Raw genomic sequence first — 20,366 nt, forward strand, 5'->3', positions numbered from 1 at the left:
AGGGAAACTATAGGCCAATATCCCTGATGAACATAGATGCAAAAATCCTGAACAAAATATTAACACACTAAATTCAGAAATACATTAAAAAGATCATAAACGATGATCAAGTAGGATTCATTCCTGGTGTGCAAGGTTGGTTCAATATCTGCAAATCAAATAACGTGATACACTGCATAAACAAAATTAAAAATAAAAATCATATGATCATATCAACAGACACACACAAAAAAATTGACAAAATTCAGCATCCATTTATGATAAAAACTCTCAGCAAAGTGGGAACAGAGAAAACATATCGCAACATAATAAAGACCACATATGACAACCCCACTGCTAATATCATACTCAATGGGGAAAAGCTAAAAGCATTCTCTTTAAGATCAGGAACTAGACAAGGATGCCAACTTTCACCACTTTTATTCAACATAGTACTGAAAGTTATAGCCACAGCAATCAGACAAGAAAAAGAAATAAAAGGCAAACAAATGGGAAAAGAAGTAAAACTGCCATTATAGATGATATGACAGTATATAGAGAACCCCAAATATTCCATCAAAAAACTATTAGAACTTATACATGAATTAAGTAAAGTAGCAGAATACAAAATTAATATTCAGAAATCAGTGCATTTTTATTCACCAATAATGAATTATCAGAAAGAGAAATTAAGAAAACAATCCTATTTAAAATAACATCAAAAAAATACTTAGGAATAAATTTAACTAAGAAAGTAAAAGATCTGTACTCAGAAAACTATAAAACAGTGAAGAGAAAAATTAAAGAAGATACAAATAAATGGAAATATATATCATGCTCATGAATAGGTAGAATTCATATAGTTGAAATGTTCATATGACCCAAAGCAATCTATAGATTCAACGCAGTCCCTATCAAAATAGCAATGGCATTTTTCACTAAACCAGAACAAGTAATCCTAACATTTATATGGAACCATAAAAGACCCCGAATAGCCACAGCAACCCTGAAAAATAAGAACAAAGCTGGAAGTATCACACTATTTGATAACAAATTATTCTAGAAGGTTCTAGTAATCAAAACAGCACGGTACTGCCATAGAAGCAGACACATAGATCAATGGAACAGAATAGAAACCCCACAAATACATCCATGCCTATATGGTCTTTTAATCTATGACAAAGGAAATAAGGATTTACACTGGTGTAAAGACCTTTTTTAAATAGTGGTGCTGGGAAAACTGGACAGATACACGCAAAAATAAAATAAAACTTGGACCACCTTCTTCTGCCATATAGAAGAATAAACTCAACATTAAAGACCTAAATGTAAGACCCAAAACATAAAACTCCTAGAAGAAAATATGGGAAATAAACTCTCAGACATTACTCTCAGTGATACTTTTACTGATATATCTCCTCAGGCAAGTGAAACAAAAGAAAAAATAAACAAAGGGAGTACATCAAACTAAGAAGTTTCTTCACAGCAAAGGAAACCATCAACAAAACAAAAAGACATCCTAATGAATGGGAAAGATATTTAACAATGGTACATGTGATAAGGGGTGAATATCCAAAATGTATAAAAATCTCATACAACTCAACACCAAAAAAAAAAAAAAATCCCAACCAATCCAATTAAAAAATGCGCAGAGAATCTGAATAGACATTTTTCCAAAGAAGACATATAGAGATGGCAAATAGACATATGAAAAGATGATCAATGTCACTAATCATTAGAGAAAAAGTTGGGGTAGCAATATTTCTATCAAACAAAATAGACTTCATAACAAAGGCTATAACAAGAAACAAAGAGGGACATTATATAATGATAAAGGGATCAATCCAACAAGAGGATTTATAAATTATGTATCGGACATAGGAGCACCTAAATATAGAAAGGAAATATTTATAGACCTAAAGGAAGAGATTGACAGTAATATAATCAAAGTAGTGGACATTGACAGCGCATTGACACCAATGAGTAGATCTTTCAGACAGAAAAATCAAGAAGGAAACAGAGACCTTAAATGACACAATAGATCAGATGGATTTAATTGATATTTTGAGAGCATTTCACCCCAAAGCAACAGAATATACATTCTTTTCAAGAGCACATGGAACACCAAAATAGACCCCATATTAGGCCACAAAATAAGTCTCACTAAATTTAAGAAGACTGAAATCATACCATGTGTCTTCTCTGACCACAATGATAGGAAACTAGAAATCATTTATAAGAAAAAACACTGAAAAACACACAAACACATGGAGGCTAAAACACACTACTAAATAATGAATGGCTCGACAATGAGATATAGGAAAAAATAAAAAGATATCTTGAGACAAATAAAAATGAAAACACGACTCAAAAATCTATGGGACACAGTAAAAAGCAGTCCTAAGAGGAAAATTCATAGCAAAACAGGCCTACCTCAATAACAAAAAAACCCTCAAACAATCTAAACTTACACTTAAAGAAACAAGAAAAAGAACAGCAAACAAAGCCCAAAATGAGTAGAAAACAGGAAATAATAAAGATCAGAATGAAAATAGTCTAAAAAAAAAATACGAAAGATTAATGAAATTAAGAGCTGGTTCTCTTGAAAAAATAAACAAACAAAATTGATAAACCTTTAAACAGACTCATAAAATAAACAGAGAGAGATAAATTTCAATACATTCAGAAATGGAAGAGGAGAAATGACAACTGACACCACAGAAATACAAAGAATTATGAGAAAATATTATGATCTAAATAAATTGGACAATATGGAAGAAACAGATAAATTCCTAGAAATATACAATCTTTCAAGATTGAATCAATGCACCCAACATAGGAGCACCTAAATATATATAACAGATATTGACTGACATAAAGACAGATATCAACAGTAACGCTATCATAGTAGGGGACTTCAACACACCTCCGACAACAAGGGACAGGTCTTCCAGACAGAAAATAAATATGGAAACAGAGGCCTTAAATGACACATTGGACAGGTTGGATTTAATCAATATTTTCAGAGCATTTGACCCCAAAGCTGCAGAATACATGTTCTTCTCAAGCGCATATGGAACATTTTCCAAGATAGACCACATGTTAGGCCACAGAACAAGTCTTGATAAATTTAAGAAAACTGAAATCATACCAGTTGTCTTCTCTGACCACAGTGCTAACAAATTAGAAATCAACTACAGGAAAAAACTGGAGGACACACAAATACATGGAGGCTGAATAACACGTTCTTAAATAATGAATGGGTCAACCATGAGATCAAGAAAGAACTCAAAAGATATCTCGAGACAAATGAAAATGAAAATTCAACGACCTAGAATCTATGGAATGCAGCGAAAGCAGTCCTAAGAGGGAAATGCACAGCACTGCAGGACTACCTAAAGAAACAAGAAAAATCACAAATCAGCAGTTTTTCGTTACACTTAAGGGATCTGGAAAAAGCAAAATAAGTCCAAAGAAAGTACAAGGAAGGAGATAATAAAGATCAGAGCGGAAATAAATGAAATAGAGACCAAAAACACAATACAAAAGGTCAAAGAATCCAAGAGCTGGTTTTTAGAGAAGATAAAATCGACAAACCTTTAGCCAGACTCATCAAAAAAAAGAGAGAGGACCCAAATTAATAAAATCAGAAATGAAATAGGAGACGTGACAACAGATACCACAGAAATACAAAAAAAATTAAGAAATTACTATGAGCAACTATATGCTAACAAATTAGACAATCTGGGAGAAATGGAGAATTTTCTAGAAGCATACAACCTTCCAAAGCTAATTCAAGAAGAAACAGAAAACCTGAATAGACTGATTACTACCAGGGAATTACTACCAGACGGCTTTACAAGAATTTTACAAAACATTCAAAAAAAAAAAATTATCACCTATTCTCCTCAAACTATTCCAAAAAATCCAGAATGAGGGAAGGCTCCCAAACACTTTTTACAAGGCCACTATCACCCTGATTCCAAAATCAGACAAAGACATTACAAAAAAAGAAAACCACAGGCCGATATTTCTAATGAACATAGATGCAAAAATCCTCAACAAAATATTAGACAACAGAATTCAGCAATACATTAAAAAGATCATACACCATGATCAAGTGGGATTCATTCCTGATATGCAAGGGTGGTTCAACATCCACAAATCAATTAATGTGATACACCACATTAACAAAATGAAAAATAAAAATCATATGATCATATTAATAGATGCAGAAAAAGCATCTGACAAAATCCAGAGGCCATTTATAACAAAAACTCTTAAGAAAGTGGGAATAGAGGGACCATATCTTAACATAAAAAGGGCCATATATGATAAACCACAGCTAACATCATACTCAATGGGGAAAAGCTAAAACCACTCCCCTTAAGATCAGGAACAAGGCAAGGTTGCCCACTTTCTCCACTTCTATTCAACATAGTTCTGGAAGTTCTAGCCACAGCAATCAGACAAGAAAAAGAAATAAAGGGCATCTAAATTGGTAAAGAGGAAGTAAAATTGTCATTATATGCAGATGACATGATACCACATATAGAGAACCCTAAAGACTCCACCAAAAAACTATAAGAACTGACAAATGAACTTAGTAAAGTAGCAGGATACAAAATAAATATTCAGAAATCAGTTGCATTTATATCTACCAATAATAAAATATCAGGAGAAATTTAAGAAAACACTCCCATTTACAATTGCTTCAAATACTATAAAATACCTGGGAATAAATTTAACCAAAGAAGTAAAAGATCTGTACTCAGAAAACTATCAGACACTGAAGAGAGAAATTAAAGAAGATAAAAATAGATGGAAACACATACCATGCTCATGGATAGAAAGAATTAGTATTGTTAAAATGTCCATACTGCCTAAAGCAATATACAGATTCAAAGCAATTCCTATCAAACTATCAAGGACATTTTTCACAGAAATACAACATACAATACTAAAATTTAAATGGAATCATAAAAGACCCCGGATAGCCTGGGCAATCTTGAGAAATAAGAACAAAGTGGGAGGCATCACGATACCTGACATAAAATTATACAACAAGGCTACAGTAATCAAAACAGCATGGTACTGGCATAAAAACAAGACACATAGATCAATGGAACAGAATAGACAGCCCATGAGGAAAAAAAGTCTATATGGTCATTTAATCTACGACAATGGAAGCAATAATTTATGGTGGGGTAAAGATAGTCTATTCAACAAATGGTGCTGGGAAACCTGGACAGATACATGCAAAAAATGAAACTGGACCACCTCCTTACACCATATACAAGAATAAATTCAAAATGGATTAAAGACTTAAATGTAAGACCTGAAACCATAGAACTCCTAGAAAAAAAACATAGGAAGAAAGTTTACAGACATTACCCAGAGTAAGATTTTTACTGATATATCTCCTCAGGCAGGGAACTAAGAGAAAAAATAAACATGTGGGATTACATCAAACTAAAAAGTTTTTTCACAGCAAAGGCAACCATCAGTAGAAGAAAAAAGGATCCTACTGATTGGAAGAAGGTATTTGTCAATGATATATCTGATATGGGATTAATATCCAAAATTTATTTAAAAACTTACTCAACTCAACTCCAAAATAACAAACAACCCTTTTAAAAAATGGGCAGAGGACATGAAGAGACACTTTTCTAAAGAGGACATACAGATGGCAAACAGACACATGAAAAAATGCTCAACCTCATTAATCATTAGAGAAATGCAAATAAAAACCACAATGAGATACCACCTCACTCCCGTAAAAATGGCTATCATCAATAAATCAACCAACAACAAGATTTGGCAAGGCTGTGGAGAAAAGGGAGCCCTTGTGCACTGTTGGTAGGATTGCAAATTGGTGCAGCCACTATGGAAAATAGTATGGAGGCTCCTCAAAAAATTAAAAATAGAACTACCTTACACCCAGCAATTCCACTCCTGGGTATCTATTCAGAGAAATACAAAACTCTAATTCGAAAAAATTTATGCACCTCTATGTTTATTGCAGCACTATACACAATAGCCATGACATGGAAACAACCGAAATGTCCATTGGGTAGATGACTGGATTAAGAAACTGCGGATTTATACAATGGAGTATTACACAGCCATAAAGAACAATGAAATCTTACCATTTGCAACAATATGGATGGACCTAGAGAATATTATGTTAAGTGAAATAAGTCAGACAAAGACAAATATCGTATGATCTTACTTATATGTGGAATCTAAAGAAAACAGTAAATGAACGAACTAATCAGAAACAGCCTCAGAGATATAGAGGAAAAACTGAGGGTTGCTAGATGCGGGAGGGTGGGGATGAAGGAGAAGGTGAGGGCGTTAGAAAGCACGATTGGTAACCACAAGATGGCCATGGGGATACGAAAATCAGCTTGGGGAATATAATCAATAATGTAAAGATTTTGTAGGGTATCCGATGGGCACTTATTAGGGAGACCACTACATGGATGGTGTAGATGCCTGATCACTGCACTGTACACCTGAAGCTGAAGCTGAATAATAATTAATGTCAACTATAATTTAATATGTATATACATTATATGTATATAAATACACACACACACACACACACATATACACACACACACAGTCACAAGAAGAGGAGTACAGCATTAGGGAATGGAGATAGTGAAAATGTAACAGCTGTAGGTGATGTCAGAAGGGTAATAGACCGGGGGAGGGAGGTTATCACTGTGTGAGGGATATAAATGACAAATGTCTAACTATTACATTGTTTTGTACACCTTAAACGAATAAAAAAAAATTAGATAAAATAGACTGAATCAAGAAGAAACAGAATATTGTAATACCAGTTTATGCTGTCTAATCCCTTCCCTTTCTTCCTCATCCCCACCACCCTCCCTTCTAGCAACCATCAATTTTTCTTCTATATCTCTGCTCATTTATCAGATGTTTAGATTCCACATATAAGTGAGATCATATAGTATTTGTCTTTATCTGACTGACTTACTTCATTAACATAATGTTCTCTAGGCCCATCCATATCATTGCAAATGGCAAGATTTCATTCTTCTTTATGGCTGCGTAATACTTCATTGTATAAGTGTACTGCAGTTTCTTAATCCAGTCGTCTACCAATGGGCATTTTGGTTGTTTCCAAGTTTTGGCTATTGTAAATAGCACTGCAATAAACATAGGGGTGCATACTTTGTGAGGGGTGAAATGCCTGTTTCATTGCTTTGTACACTTGAAACTAATAATAAAAAAAATAAATAAAAATTTTTAAAAACCCAAAAAACTAAGGAGACGAAAAAAAAAAAAAGAAGAAAAAAAGCCAGTCAGGTTATTATTATGTATTCCTATACACAGAAAATTCATTTCTAAAATGGCAATACTCAAAACGTGCCCTACATGGGGGTTTTATAAAGATTAAATAAAGTAGTATTATTCAAACAAAAAAAGAGAAGAAACAAAAATCTGAACAGACTGATTACTACTAATGAAATCTAATCAGTAATCAAAAAACTCCCAACAAACAAGTCCAGGACTCGATGTCTTCACAGCTGAATTTTACCAAATATTCAAAGAAGAATTAGCATCTATCTTTCTCGAATTATTCCAAAAAATGCAAGAGGAGGTAAAGTTCCCAAGGTCTTTTTATGAGGCTACCATTACCCTGATTCCAAAACCAAAGACAATACAAGAAAAGAAAATTATAGGTTGATATCCATGATGAACATAGATGTAAAAATCATGAACAAAATATTAGCAAACTGAATCCAGCAATACATTTAAAAGATCATACACCATGATCAAGTGGGATTTAGTCTTAAGACGCAAGAGTAGTTCAATATCCACAAATCAATTAATGTGATACACCACATAAACAAAATGAAAGGTAAAAATCATATGATCCTATCAATAGATGCATCAAAAGTGTTTGAAAAAAATCCAGCGTCCATTTATAATAAATACTTTCAGCAAAGTGAGAATAGAGGGAACATCCCTCAACATAATAAAGCCCAAATATGACAAAATCACTGCTAACATCATACTCAATGGGGAAAAGCTAAAAGCATTCCCCTTAAGATCAGGAAAAAGACAAGGATGCCCACTTTCACCACTTTTATTCAACATAGTATTGGAAGTCTTAGCCACAGCATTCAGACAAGAAAAAGAAATAAAAGGCATCCAAATTGTAATGGAAGAAGTAACTGCCATTAGTTGCAGATGACATGATACTACACACAGAGAACCCTAAAGATTCCACACAAAAACTATTGAACTGATAAGTGAATTCAGTAAAGTAGCAGGATAACAAAATTAATATTAGTATCAGAAAGCCAATGTGGAGAAAAGGGAACCCTTGTGCACTGTTAGTGAGACTGCAAACTACTGCAGCCACTATGGAAAACGGTTTGGAGATTCCTCAAAAAATAAAAGGTAGTACAAAAAATTGTACTACCTTATAACCAAGTAATTTCGCTTCTGGGTATTTATTAGAAGAAATCCAAAACACTAATTCGGAAAGTTATACACACCCCTATGTTCACTGCAGAACTATTTACAATAGCCAAAATATGGAGGCAATCTGGGTGTCCATCAATAGATGATTAAAGAAGAGGTGGTACATAGTATATACAATGGACTATTACTCAGCCATAAAAAAGAATGAAATCTTATCTTCTGCGACAACATGGATGGGCTGAGAGTGTATTGCTGTCAGTGAAACAAGACAGACAGAAAAACAAATACCGCATAATCTCACTTATATGTGAAATCTAAAAAATAAAATAAACAAACAAAACAGAAACAGACTCACAGACACAGGGAACAAACTGATAGTTGCTAGAAGGGAGGGGTTTGGGGATCTGGGAAACAATGGGAAAGGGATTAAGAAGTACAAATTGGCAGTTACAAAATAGTCATGGGGATGTAAAGTACAGCATAGGGAATATAGTCAATAATGTTGCAACAACTATGTATAGTACCAGGTGGGTACTAGACTAATCGGGGGGATCACTATATAAATTATAAATGTCTAACAACTATGCTATACACCTGAAACTAATGTAAAATAATATTGAATGTCAACTGTAACTGAAAAAAATCTTTTTTTAAATAAATTAAAAAGCTTAAAAGACAGACAATAACAAGTGTTATGGAGGATGCGAAGAAATTAGAAGCTTATACGTTGCTGGTAGAAATATAAAATGGTGTAACTATTTTGGAAAAGTCTGATAATTCCACAAAAAGTTAAACATAGAGTTAACATATGACTCAGTAATTCTACTAATTCATATATATCCAAGAGAACAATACAGGAAACCCCCTTATAACACAGCACTTCTATAACAGGGTTTCGCTCTAACACGTTTGAGAATTAGAGAAATCCCCAAACAACACGGAGCTTAATAAGAGCTTTTAAGAGCAAAAGATATCTCATTCGAAATTAGGGAAATCCCTGAACAACACAGAATGCAATAAAAGCTTAGTAGTGATGACAAAGAAAACATTATTTAATACATATTAATATGCTATACTTTTGGTGAAAATTGCTTTAATAAAAATATTTCTCTTAATTATAAAAATATAATAGTATGTTTTTTTTAATTTTTAGAACCTAACACCCTTTTTTGCACTAATTCTTTGTTTCATATAACACGGCATTTTTAAGTAACCTAACAACCATGTTATACGGGTGTTACCTAAACATATGTTCACACGAAAACTTGTACACAGATATTCACAGCAGCATTATTCATTACAGCCCCCAAGTGGAACAACCCAAATGTCCATCAATAGATGAATGGATCAACATAATGTAGTATTCATTCAATGGAATGTTATTCAGCTATAAAAAGTAATGAAGTATTGATACATGCTGCCACATGAATAAACCTTGAAAACATTATGCCTAGTGAAAGAATCCAGTCATAAAAGGTCACATATTTTATGTTTCCATTTATATGAAATGTCCAGAACAGGCCAATCCATAGAGGCAGAAAGTAAATTAGTGGTTGCCAGAGGCTGGAGGAATGACTTCTAATAGGTATGATTTTTCTTTTTGGGGTGATGAAAATGTTCTCAATTTACATAGTGGTATTAGTTGTACAACTTTGTGAAAATACAAGAAACGTCACTTTAAAAGGACGTATACTTTAAAAGGATGAATTTTATGCTATGTGAATTATAACTCAGTAAAGTTGTTAATTCATAGAAATAAAAAGCAGCAGTTAAAACCACAAATATAATTTTCTAACCTAAAACTTACATTTTCTGTGAGGCTCATGTTTTCTTTGCTGATATTTAACATCATTGTCACGTAAGCCAGATTTATGATGTAGAGCTACTTGACTTATTTCTTGAGGTAGAACTGCAACCTGAAAGTTAAAATTTTTACAAATGATTTAAACAAACTCTTAATATTGTAATTAGACCTTTTCTTCAATGTTTAATAAATATTTTATTATTTTTATAAAAAGGAGGTAACTCATTAGGAAAAAAAAAGGAATGAAAAAAAGTATAGAGAATTTTAAAATAACACTCAAATTCTACCACCCAGAAATAACCATCATTAACTAAATGATCATCACTCTATTAGATATTTCTCTCTGCATCACTTAGATAGCAATATACATAGAAAATTATCATTTTACAAAAATGTTACTTTCTATAGAAAACGTTAAATCTAATTTTCCTTGAAGTTAATACAGAAACTAAAGAACAGATTAAACTTTAGGTACATGTTTCTTCATAACAGAAATACCAGCTTCTAAAGATTCCTCTAGATTTGCTTCAAAATAATCCTACCGTTGGAGTAGGCGGGGCTGGGAAATGAGTAGGTGTTGTAGAAGACATGTGCAAGGTAAGGGAGGAGTGCCTATGGGCTCATTATACTATTTTCTTGACATCATTATTTTTTAAATTTCCACTAAAAAGTTTTTGAAAATTCATCATTTCTGCCTCTGATATCAAAGTTGAGTATATTAGTCCTTCTTCAATCCTCTCAATACGTGATTTTTATTAACTAGCATTTAGATTGTCAAGGTTTTCAAATGATGGAAGACTGTTATCGGACAGCAAAACTGATTATAAAGTTCCAGTAATTGAGACAGTGCAGAATTAGCAAAATGATATGAGTAAGTTTCATCTAAGATCATATCATATCCCATTGTTTTCTGATAGAAGAGGCCTGAAGTTAAAAAGGTATAGCTAACTTTCCACAGTTAACGCGGAAGAAACAAAAGCAGAGGCTGTAGATGTTAAATACAAATGTATTATTTCATAATCTTGCTTTTGGTGGGCCCTATTTATTTTCTTCTGAGCACAAATGGACACTGGATACAAAGGCATATTGTGTCCTTGTTGACAGTGGGCACGTTTGAAAACAGCTGTGACACACCCCAGTGGGAAGGTGGGTCAAAGGGGCACAGATGCACAGAACACCAAGGGTTCTTCCACCCTGAAGGGTCAAGAAGACCTTTCTGTCTGCATAGCAAACAGCTGGTGGAATTTGGGCCACAGAGGTACATTATGGGGACTGTGACTCTAAGGAAGGGAATTAGAACATCAGGATTAATAGACTGGCATGAACAAATATTGTGCGTAAGTGTCTATTATGTGCCAGGGATGGTAAGATGTACTTTGCATCCATTATCTTAATGTCATTATAACAATGCTATAATCATAAAAATGCTATGGCAGATTTTTATTCCATTATGTAGATGAGTAAACTGAGGTTCAAAGTGATAATTTGGTTATAGCATTAAATAACAGGAGAGCTGGCATTTCAGTTCTAATTCTAAAATCCATGTTTACAGTGTCATTCCAGAGAAAACGTGTGCCATAAGTTCAATTAGAAAGAAAATATTCTAGTTTTGAGTATAGTTTTTTAGGTTGTTTTATTTGATATCTAAATAAAGCTATTTGTGTCAGTCATGTTGTCATATTTTGCCAATAAAGGCTTAAATTTTTTTTGAAGATTTTTTTTTAGAGCCATTTTAGTTTCATAACAAAATTGAGAGGAAGGTCCAGAGATGTCCCAGGTACCCCGGTGCCCACACACGCAGCCTCCCTCACAAGAGTGGTATGTTTTTTACAATTGATGAACCTACACTGACACATGACTATCACCCGAAGTCCACAGTTTACACTGCGTTCATTCTTGGTGCTGTACCATCTATGGGTTTGGACAAACGTAAAATGATGTATATCCACCATTATAATTATAGCAAGAATGAAAAAGAGGCTTTGTAATAAATCTAACTGAAAGTAACCTCACAGGGTGATCTGATTATAAATTCCTAACTGGGCAGCTTATGGTGGGTAGTATGCTTCAGGCCTGGAACTTTCCTAATAAAAGGTTATTTTTGCCTTAAGCTAAGCCCTGTCCATTGTTTCTGTGCATCTAGGTTAACACATCTTTGAAATGCCTCTTTTTCAGATCCCTCAGAAGGGTAACCACCCTCAAGAAAGCATATAATCTTAACCTGTAATCTAATCATAAATATTTCCCGGTCTTGCTTTCTCCCACTTTCATGTAAGTTTCCTTACATTCCCTCCCTACTTTCAAATGCATAAAAGAAATTGCAAACTGTCATTCTGGGGAGCATCTCGGATCTTGCTTCCTGGCATGTTGTCAGTTTGGCTCAAATAAACTCTTAGAAAAATTCTTTACAGGTTTGGACATTTCTTATGTTGAGAATAGTATCATGTAGAGTATTTCTCAGTATCCTAAAAGTATTCTGTGCTCTGCCAGTTCATCCCTCTTTCTCTCCCTAACCTCTGGGAACCCCTGACCTTTTTACTGGTTCCATAGTTTTGTCTTTTCCAGAAGCTTCAATTTTTTTTTTTTTTTATCATGTTGAGTTTTCTAGAATTTGTTCATCGGATGAGTATCAGGCTGCTTTTTAATGTCTCATGGATATAAGTGTTATGTGTGGTGGCTCCTAATTCTTGCAACATATAGGAGACGAAACACTGGAGTATTCAACTGATATAAATAAGGAAATAGCAACCAATAACAAGAGATGCATGCAGAAGATTCTTAGGAAATATAGTATCAAAAGTTGAGTTCCATCCCAAGGAAACAGGTGGTAACATGACTAGTAGATTTTAACTGACCCTTAGGGAAATTTTGGTAGTGAGAGAGGAAAGGCATCCTAAGTGGAAGGAACAAGAACAGATAACCTGAAATGAAAATTATCTGTGGGAAAGGGAAAGTAAAGAGACCAATCTGACTGGAAGAGACCATTTTACCAAATAATTGGACATACTTTATATAAGAATTAGGTAAGGTTAAATTATAAAAGGTCTAAATATTAGTTTGAGTTGAGGCTGAATTCCAGCAGTACTAAACAGGGAACCCCATTTGAATAACACTCTTTTAGGGCTAGAGAAGACTTCTGAGATGATCTAAGTCCAATAACTTACTTTTATACATAAGCCAAAGAGGACCAGGGAAATCAGATTTGCTCTATTTGAGTCACAAAACCTGATTTCCTGATTCTGAGTCCAATAGGAGATTTATCAAACCACACTGCCTCAAGGCACAAACTGAGTTCAAACTCAGGAGCTCTAATTAATTATTCTTTATCTAATTATTCCACAGAGCTAAGACAAATTAAAGGGTCTTTAGGAAAGATTTATCAGACAGTATTATCTAAGAAGAACTAGAAAGGAAAGAGAAGAAACAGAAGACAGAGACAGGAGGTTAATCTAGGCCTGGGATGACAATCTAAGGTCAATTTGTGGGAACTGAGTAAACGGTTTGGGGTCTCATTGTAAAAAAATATTACAGAGAAAGAGTAAAAATACACACACACACACACTCAGAGGATGCCAAAAAAATGTATATACATTTGAAAGGAAAAAACTGTATTAAAATTGCAATATATACCGATAATAAATACCGATAATAAAAGATGAATACAAGTCATCTTTTATACAATATATACCGATAATAAAAGGTGAATACAAGTCACGAGTATACTTTTTTGGGCCATATATACATATACATATACATATTCTCAAATTCTATGTCCAGTTTGGACATCTTCCATGACCTACATACTCAATGGCCAACTCCACATCTTCCCTTAAATGTTTAATATACATCTCAAACTTACCATATTCAAAACTGAACTCTTGATCTTCCTCCACAAACCTGCTTGACCTGCAATCCTCCCCATCTCAGTTAATAGCCATTCTATCCTATTAGTTACTCAGACCTTAAGAGTCACATCCTTTAGTCCATTCTTTCTCTTTTACCGCCATATTGAATTCACCATCAGCTGACAATCCCTTCCAAATATGTCTAGAATTGGACTACTTCTCACAGGCTCCTATTACCCTGGTCTAGATCCATATCAACTCCACCTGGTTGATTTCAGTAGTCTCCTAACTAATCTGCTTCCTACCTGGTTCCTCTACATTCTGTTCTCAAAATAGCAGGCAGAGTGATCCCTCACTGCGTAAAAGTCAACGTCTTTATAATAGCCCAGAAGGTCCTGCCTTGATATCAACATGTCACTTCTCTATTACATTTCCTACAACCCACCCTACTAATTCATCCATAATGGTCTTTCTCTTCCTTGAGTATGCCAGGATCGTCCCTCTAACAGGGCCATTGAATTTGTCTGGAATATTCTCCTCTCAGATATCTATATGCCTCATTCTTCATTTCATTCAAATCTTTGCTCAAATTTCACCTGACAATTCCATTTAAAACTGCAAAACCTCCCCTTCATGCCCTCAACATTTCCTGTCTTCTTCTCTGCAATTTTTCTCAAACGTGTATATTTTGGTCTAAGATAGCATGTAATTTACTTATCTTACTTATTGTCCTCTCCTCCAAGAACATTAATTGTATGAGGCCAGGATTTTTGTTTACAGCTGTATTCTCACTGCATAGAACAATGCCTGGTGCATTCAATAAATATGTGTTGGATGAATGATAATAAAGCCCTCCTGAAGAATGAGTGGTTAGCAGTACCAAATAAATTAAGGAGGAAAAGAGGGTTTGAAAATCTGGACACGGACTATATTTAGGTAGAAACGATTTATGGATGATAAAAGGAAACTTTATAATAGCACATTGGCAGAAAGACCTGTGCACTTTGTCACTCTCACTTTTTATATTTATTTTAGTCATTCCCTTTGCTATTTTCCCCTTTCTAGCTCTGACAACACCACCATCACTGGCGTCCCTCAGGGTGCAGGCTACTGGTTTATAAACTTGACAGAATATTCCCTCTTGACCTAAGCTAAGAAGAAAGGTCAGTAACCTGCAAAAAATGTAGTAGAAATTCATTCCTGTTCTCTTTTGTTTTCTTTGTCTGAGTCTACCTTTTTCGCAGAATTTCTTTCCTCTTCTCGATCGCTACCAGGGAATGTGAATTTGCTCATTCATCTTTTAAAATACCAACTGCCAGCATAAAGCTACACATTCAAGTGGAAATGAGTAAGTTAATGAGCGCCATTTAGGCCTTTGTTGAGTTTAAAATATAGTTATTATGATTGTGTAAACAACTGAAAAAAATCCAAAACTGACTTAAAAGAAAAATTGTCTATATTTTCACTCACTGGTCAAAAAACTTATATATGGCTGAACAGAATTATGCAAATTCATGATCGAAACTGTTATTTCTCTGTGAGATTTCAGGAGAAAAAAAAATCATTACATACCTGAAAAAGAAATACAAAATTAAATGTCCATCAAACAAGACATACTAACCTTTTCTTGTAGAGTTGGCTGAAAGTGTGGAACCTTTCCAGATCCCTGTAAGGACTGCCAAATGTTGCAAAATTCATCATCATCTTTAGTAAGTACCTGGCAAAACAAAATAAATTTCTTAAGGAACAGAAACATTAAAAAATAAAGCTTCATATGAAAAATCAAATAATTTATTCATCAAAATTATTTAGCAGTAAAGAGGATGTTTAATTTTCACTATATGAAATCTCATTTCTTTTTTTCTGGAGCTCAGTATAGTCACCATAAAGATACTCTATTGGAGTGAAAATGGCTTTCTTCACTCCAACTGTAATTGGTTTTGAATGGTTTTATTGAAAAGCATTTAAAGCATAACAAATACTGTAAAAGATTATACTGAATCAATATCCCCACCAACAGACTCTTTTTGTCTTTCAATGTGCTGATATATTATCCCATTTACACTAACATCTAATGATTTTATTTTAAAAATCTCCATCTTACACAAAAGCAATCTAATAGATTAAAAAGGAGCTATTACTTATGGGGAATTGTTCTCATACAGTTTAAAACTCTGGAAAAAATATGCACCAAAATTTAACAGTGGCTACCTATGAGACTTGAGAGGATTTTTGCTTCCGTTTCGTTTGTTATTATCTACTGATCTGTGTTTTCTAATTAGTCATAATCCAAACATTATTTGGATTAAAAAGTGTGGTTAAGATTTGTGGCCATGGAATTAAATAAAGTTAAGTGTCTCACACAAAACAATTTGATTTTTGTCACCGGGAAGATGAAATAAAGGAAATCACCCACGAGTTGCATGGTGGGAACTTAGAAATTGCTTCTGATAAACATGATATAGTCCTCTTTTATCTTTCAAATTAATGTTATTTTATAGCAGATAGCATAGGACATTTGACTTATATAAAAAAAAGTTTAAATGTTAATTTCAAAGCAAATGTATAAAGAGAAAAAAGATTCTCAAGCTAATTATTATATAAATAAATATCTTTCTTCTTTAATATAACTAATTTTATAACTAGGTACTCGTAGAATTTTATCAATAGCATTCTTTACTAGCCTATTAGTTTAAAACAAATCTGGAATTGACTCGAACCAAAACTTTTCTAAAAACTAAGTCAAATCAGGTTTCCATTTATAGTCAGCCTGTGATGTCTAAAGCGGGTAGAGAGAAATTAAAGACTAAGAGTCTTACTTGTGTAGGAACAAAAAGTGATTGAGGGGAATGGTTCAGGCCTCCCAAATGCCCACACGAAACTGATGGATTTGAGCTATAGTGATTCACAGCTGGCTGTGGTTTCACAATGGCTGTCAACTTCTGATTTCCAGTTTCAGCACGACTCCCATGAGAAAGGTTCACCAAGGCACTCGTTGGTAGCCGATAACCCCTACCAGGCGAGCATCTAAAAACAAAATCAGGGTCAGAGGGAAATAATACTAAACGTGCTATGGAGAAGAATGAGATAATTTTGGGGTGGACAGTCCATAATCCACATTAATAAATACTACTTTCAAATTCAGTAGAGGAACTTGAAATCATAGAAAAATCTCAGGTTATAAGATGATGCATTTCAGAAGTTTCTAAATAGACTAGTCAGTGCTACCACATGGGGAAAAAACTGTTCTAGAGGTGTAGCTCTATGTGTAGGTGTTCGTATGCACGTGGGTTAGTTTGCCATCAGGCAGCCTACAACTTAATAGCTGAGAATGACTAAAAGTTTATGAATTAAATGTCAAATTCGTTAAAAGACTGTGGTTTGTACAGTCTGGGTTATGAAAGCCCAGGAGCTATCCAAGTGTGGAGCCATTCTCAGTATGGCTTTAAGTATGGCTCTATCTCCGTGACAGGGCAAATGTTAGCTTTGATCACATTTGTCTCCAGGTATATTGTTGAGTCCAGCCTTTTTTCAATCCTCATCTTCCCATCTTAAAGTTCTGGACGTGGAAAGGCTTAAGACATAAATATTTGTGATTTCCTTCCTTCCTGGCCCAGATAGAAGTGTTAGATGTTAAAATAAGCCTTCTCTTGTCAAAAGTTTTGAACGCTATCACCTACATTTTTTCTCTCTGAGAATATAATTTTCTTATGTTGCAAGATCATGGAGAAGTAGCATTATTTAATGAGAAATCTTTGTAAAATTTCCAGAAAATATTTTTGTGAGAATGATAACTATAGATGCTGCATTATAGAAATGAATGTACTATAGACAAGTAATTTTTTACAGCTCTCTATCAGTCAAGAAATCCACTGCTTCTACCTAGAAGGGGAAAAACAGACACTGAGAAAAAAGTTAATGACCACAAAAATAAATTTTCGGTTATTGGGTTAAGGTTATTGGTAACCAAATATTTCTGTGAAAAATAAAATCACATATGGGATCCGGACTCTGCTGCTGCATTTGAAGAGTACAAACAGTAAAGTCTTTGGGTAAGAGGCACATTCAAATTGCAAAACCACAATAACAGCATTCTGAGGGTGATCACTTGCTATAAGAACTAAAAATGGTGATTTTATGCAAAGAAGAGACTAATCAATTGTTTATTTTAATTACCTACTAATCACAACAGAGGAGAAAAAGAAAAACTTGGCTAAATTTAGTTAAGTTTTCCAGCCAGTTTCTATTTAAAAATTTTTAAAAAAACTTTTGCTGTGCTAATTTTTTATTTTTCAATTACAGTTGACTTACAAATATTATATTAGTTTCAAATGTACATCATAGTGATTAGATATTTATATAACTTATGAAGCAATCGACCCAATAAATCTAATACCCATCTGACACTATATAAAATTATTACAATATTATTGGCTCTATTCCCTATGATATGCTTTGTATTCCCAACACTATTGTGTAACTATCAAATTGTATTTCTTAATCCCTTCCCCTTTTCACCTATGCCCCCAAACCCCTCCCATCTGGCAATCTCAAAATGTTCCCTGTATGAGTTAGTTTGTGTTTTATTTGTTCATTTTATAGATTCCACAATAAGTAAAATCATACGGTATTTGTTTTTCTCTGTCTGACTTATTTCACTCAGCATAATATCCTCTAGGACCATTCAGGTTGTTGCAAATGACAAGATCTCACTCTATTTTATGGTTGAGTAATATTCCACTGTATATATGTACCACATCATTTTTTTTTTTTTAAGATTTTTTATTGGGGAAGGGAAACAGGACTTTATTGGGGAACAGTGTGTACTTCCAGGATTTTTTCCAAGTCGTCGTTGTCCTTTCGATCTTAGTTGTGGAGGGCGCAACTCAGCTCCAGGTCCAGTTGCCATTGTTAGTTGCAGGGGGCGCAGCCCACCATCCCTTGTGGGAGTCGAGGAGTCAAAACGGCAACCTTGTGGTTGAGAGCCCGGGCTCCAATCAACTGAGCCATCCTGGAGCTCAACAGCAGCTCAGCTTACGGTGCTGTGGTCAATCTTAGTTGCAGGGCGTGGAGCCCACCATTCCTTGCAGGAGTTGAGGAGTCAAACAGGCAACCTTGTGGTTGAGAGCCCACTGGCCCACGTGGGAATTGAACCGGCAGCCTTTGGTGTTAGGAGCACGGAGCTCCAACTGCCTGAGCCACTGAGCCGGCCTCCACATCATCTTTTTACCTATTTATCTACTGATGGACACTTCTATATCTTGTCTATTATAAATAATGCTGCAACAAACATATAGATGCATTTATCTTTTAAAATTGGTGTTTTAGGTTTCTTCAGATAAATATCCAGAAGTGCAAATATTGGGTCTTTGTCTCTTGTTATAGCCTTTGTTTTAAAGTTTATTTTGTCTGATACAAGTATTACTACCCCAGCTTTATTTTATTCATTTCCATTTTCATGAAACATCTTTTTCTCATCCATTTACTTTCAGTCTGTGTCTTTCGATCTGAAGTGAATCTCTTGCAGGCAGCACACTTAAGGGTTTGTTTTGTTATCCATTCAATCACACTATGTCTTTTGATTAGGTTGACAGATAATGTAGTTATTGCCATTTTATTATTCACTTTTTAAAATCTTTATTATTTTTTTCTTCCTTTCTTAAAGTAGTCCCTTTCACATTTTTTGTAATACTGCTTTGGTGATAACGAACTCCTTTAGCTTTTTGTCTGGGAAGCTCTTTATCTGTCCTTTGCTTCTGAATGATAGCTTTGTAGGGTAGTGTAATCTTGGTTGTAGATCCTTGTTTTTTATCACGTTGAATAGTTCATGCCAATCCCTTCTGGCCTGCAAAGCTTCTGTTGAGAAAGCAACTGACAGTCTTATGGGAGCTCCCTTGTAGGTAACTAACTGGTTTTTTCCTGCTGCTTTAAAGATTCTCTCTGTCTTTAGCCTTTGGCATTTTAATTATGATGTGTCTTGGTGTGGGCCTATTTGGGTTCATCTAGTTTGGGATTCTGTGCTTCCTGGGCTTGTACGTCTATTTCCTTCACCAGGTTAGGGAAGTTTTCCATCATTATTTCTTCAAATAGGTTTTCAATTCCTTACTCTCTTTTCCTTCTGCTACCCCTATGATGCGAATGTTGGTGTGCTTGATGTTGTCCCAGAGGCCCCTTAAACTATCCCAATTCTTTTGGATTCTCTTTTCTTTTTGCTGTTCTAATTGGGTGTTCTCTGATATCTTCCAAATCACTGATTCAATCCTCTGCTTCAT

At 34.4% G+C, this 20,366-nt stretch overlaps 1 protein-coding gene across 1 annotated transcript in view; it reads right to left on the bottom strand.

The window, feature by feature from the left end:
* Nucleotides 1-20,366, bottom strand: part of XRN1 (5'-3' exoribonuclease 1) — a 155,215-nt gene that overhangs the window by 21,697 nt on the left and 113,152 nt on the right. The window contains exons 31-33 of the mRNA XM_033092286.1: nt 16,914-17,121; nt 15,716-15,811; nt 10,253-10,361 (exon numbers count right to left, since the gene is read on the bottom strand). Of these exons, the coding sequence (XP_032948177.1) occupies nt 10,253-10,361; nt 15,716-15,811; nt 16,914-17,121 (413 nt within the window). The remainder of the gene's footprint in view (nt 1-10,252; nt 10,362-15,715; nt 15,812-16,913; nt 17,122-20,366) is intronic.

The sequence above is a fragment of the Rhinolophus ferrumequinum genome, chromosome 2 (assembly GCF_004115265.2).
Source record: "Rhinolophus ferrumequinum isolate MPI-CBG mRhiFer1 chromosome 2, mRhiFer1_v1.p, whole genome shotgun sequence".
NCBI lineage: Eukaryota > Metazoa > Chordata > Mammalia > Chiroptera > Rhinolophidae > Rhinolophus > Rhinolophus ferrumequinum.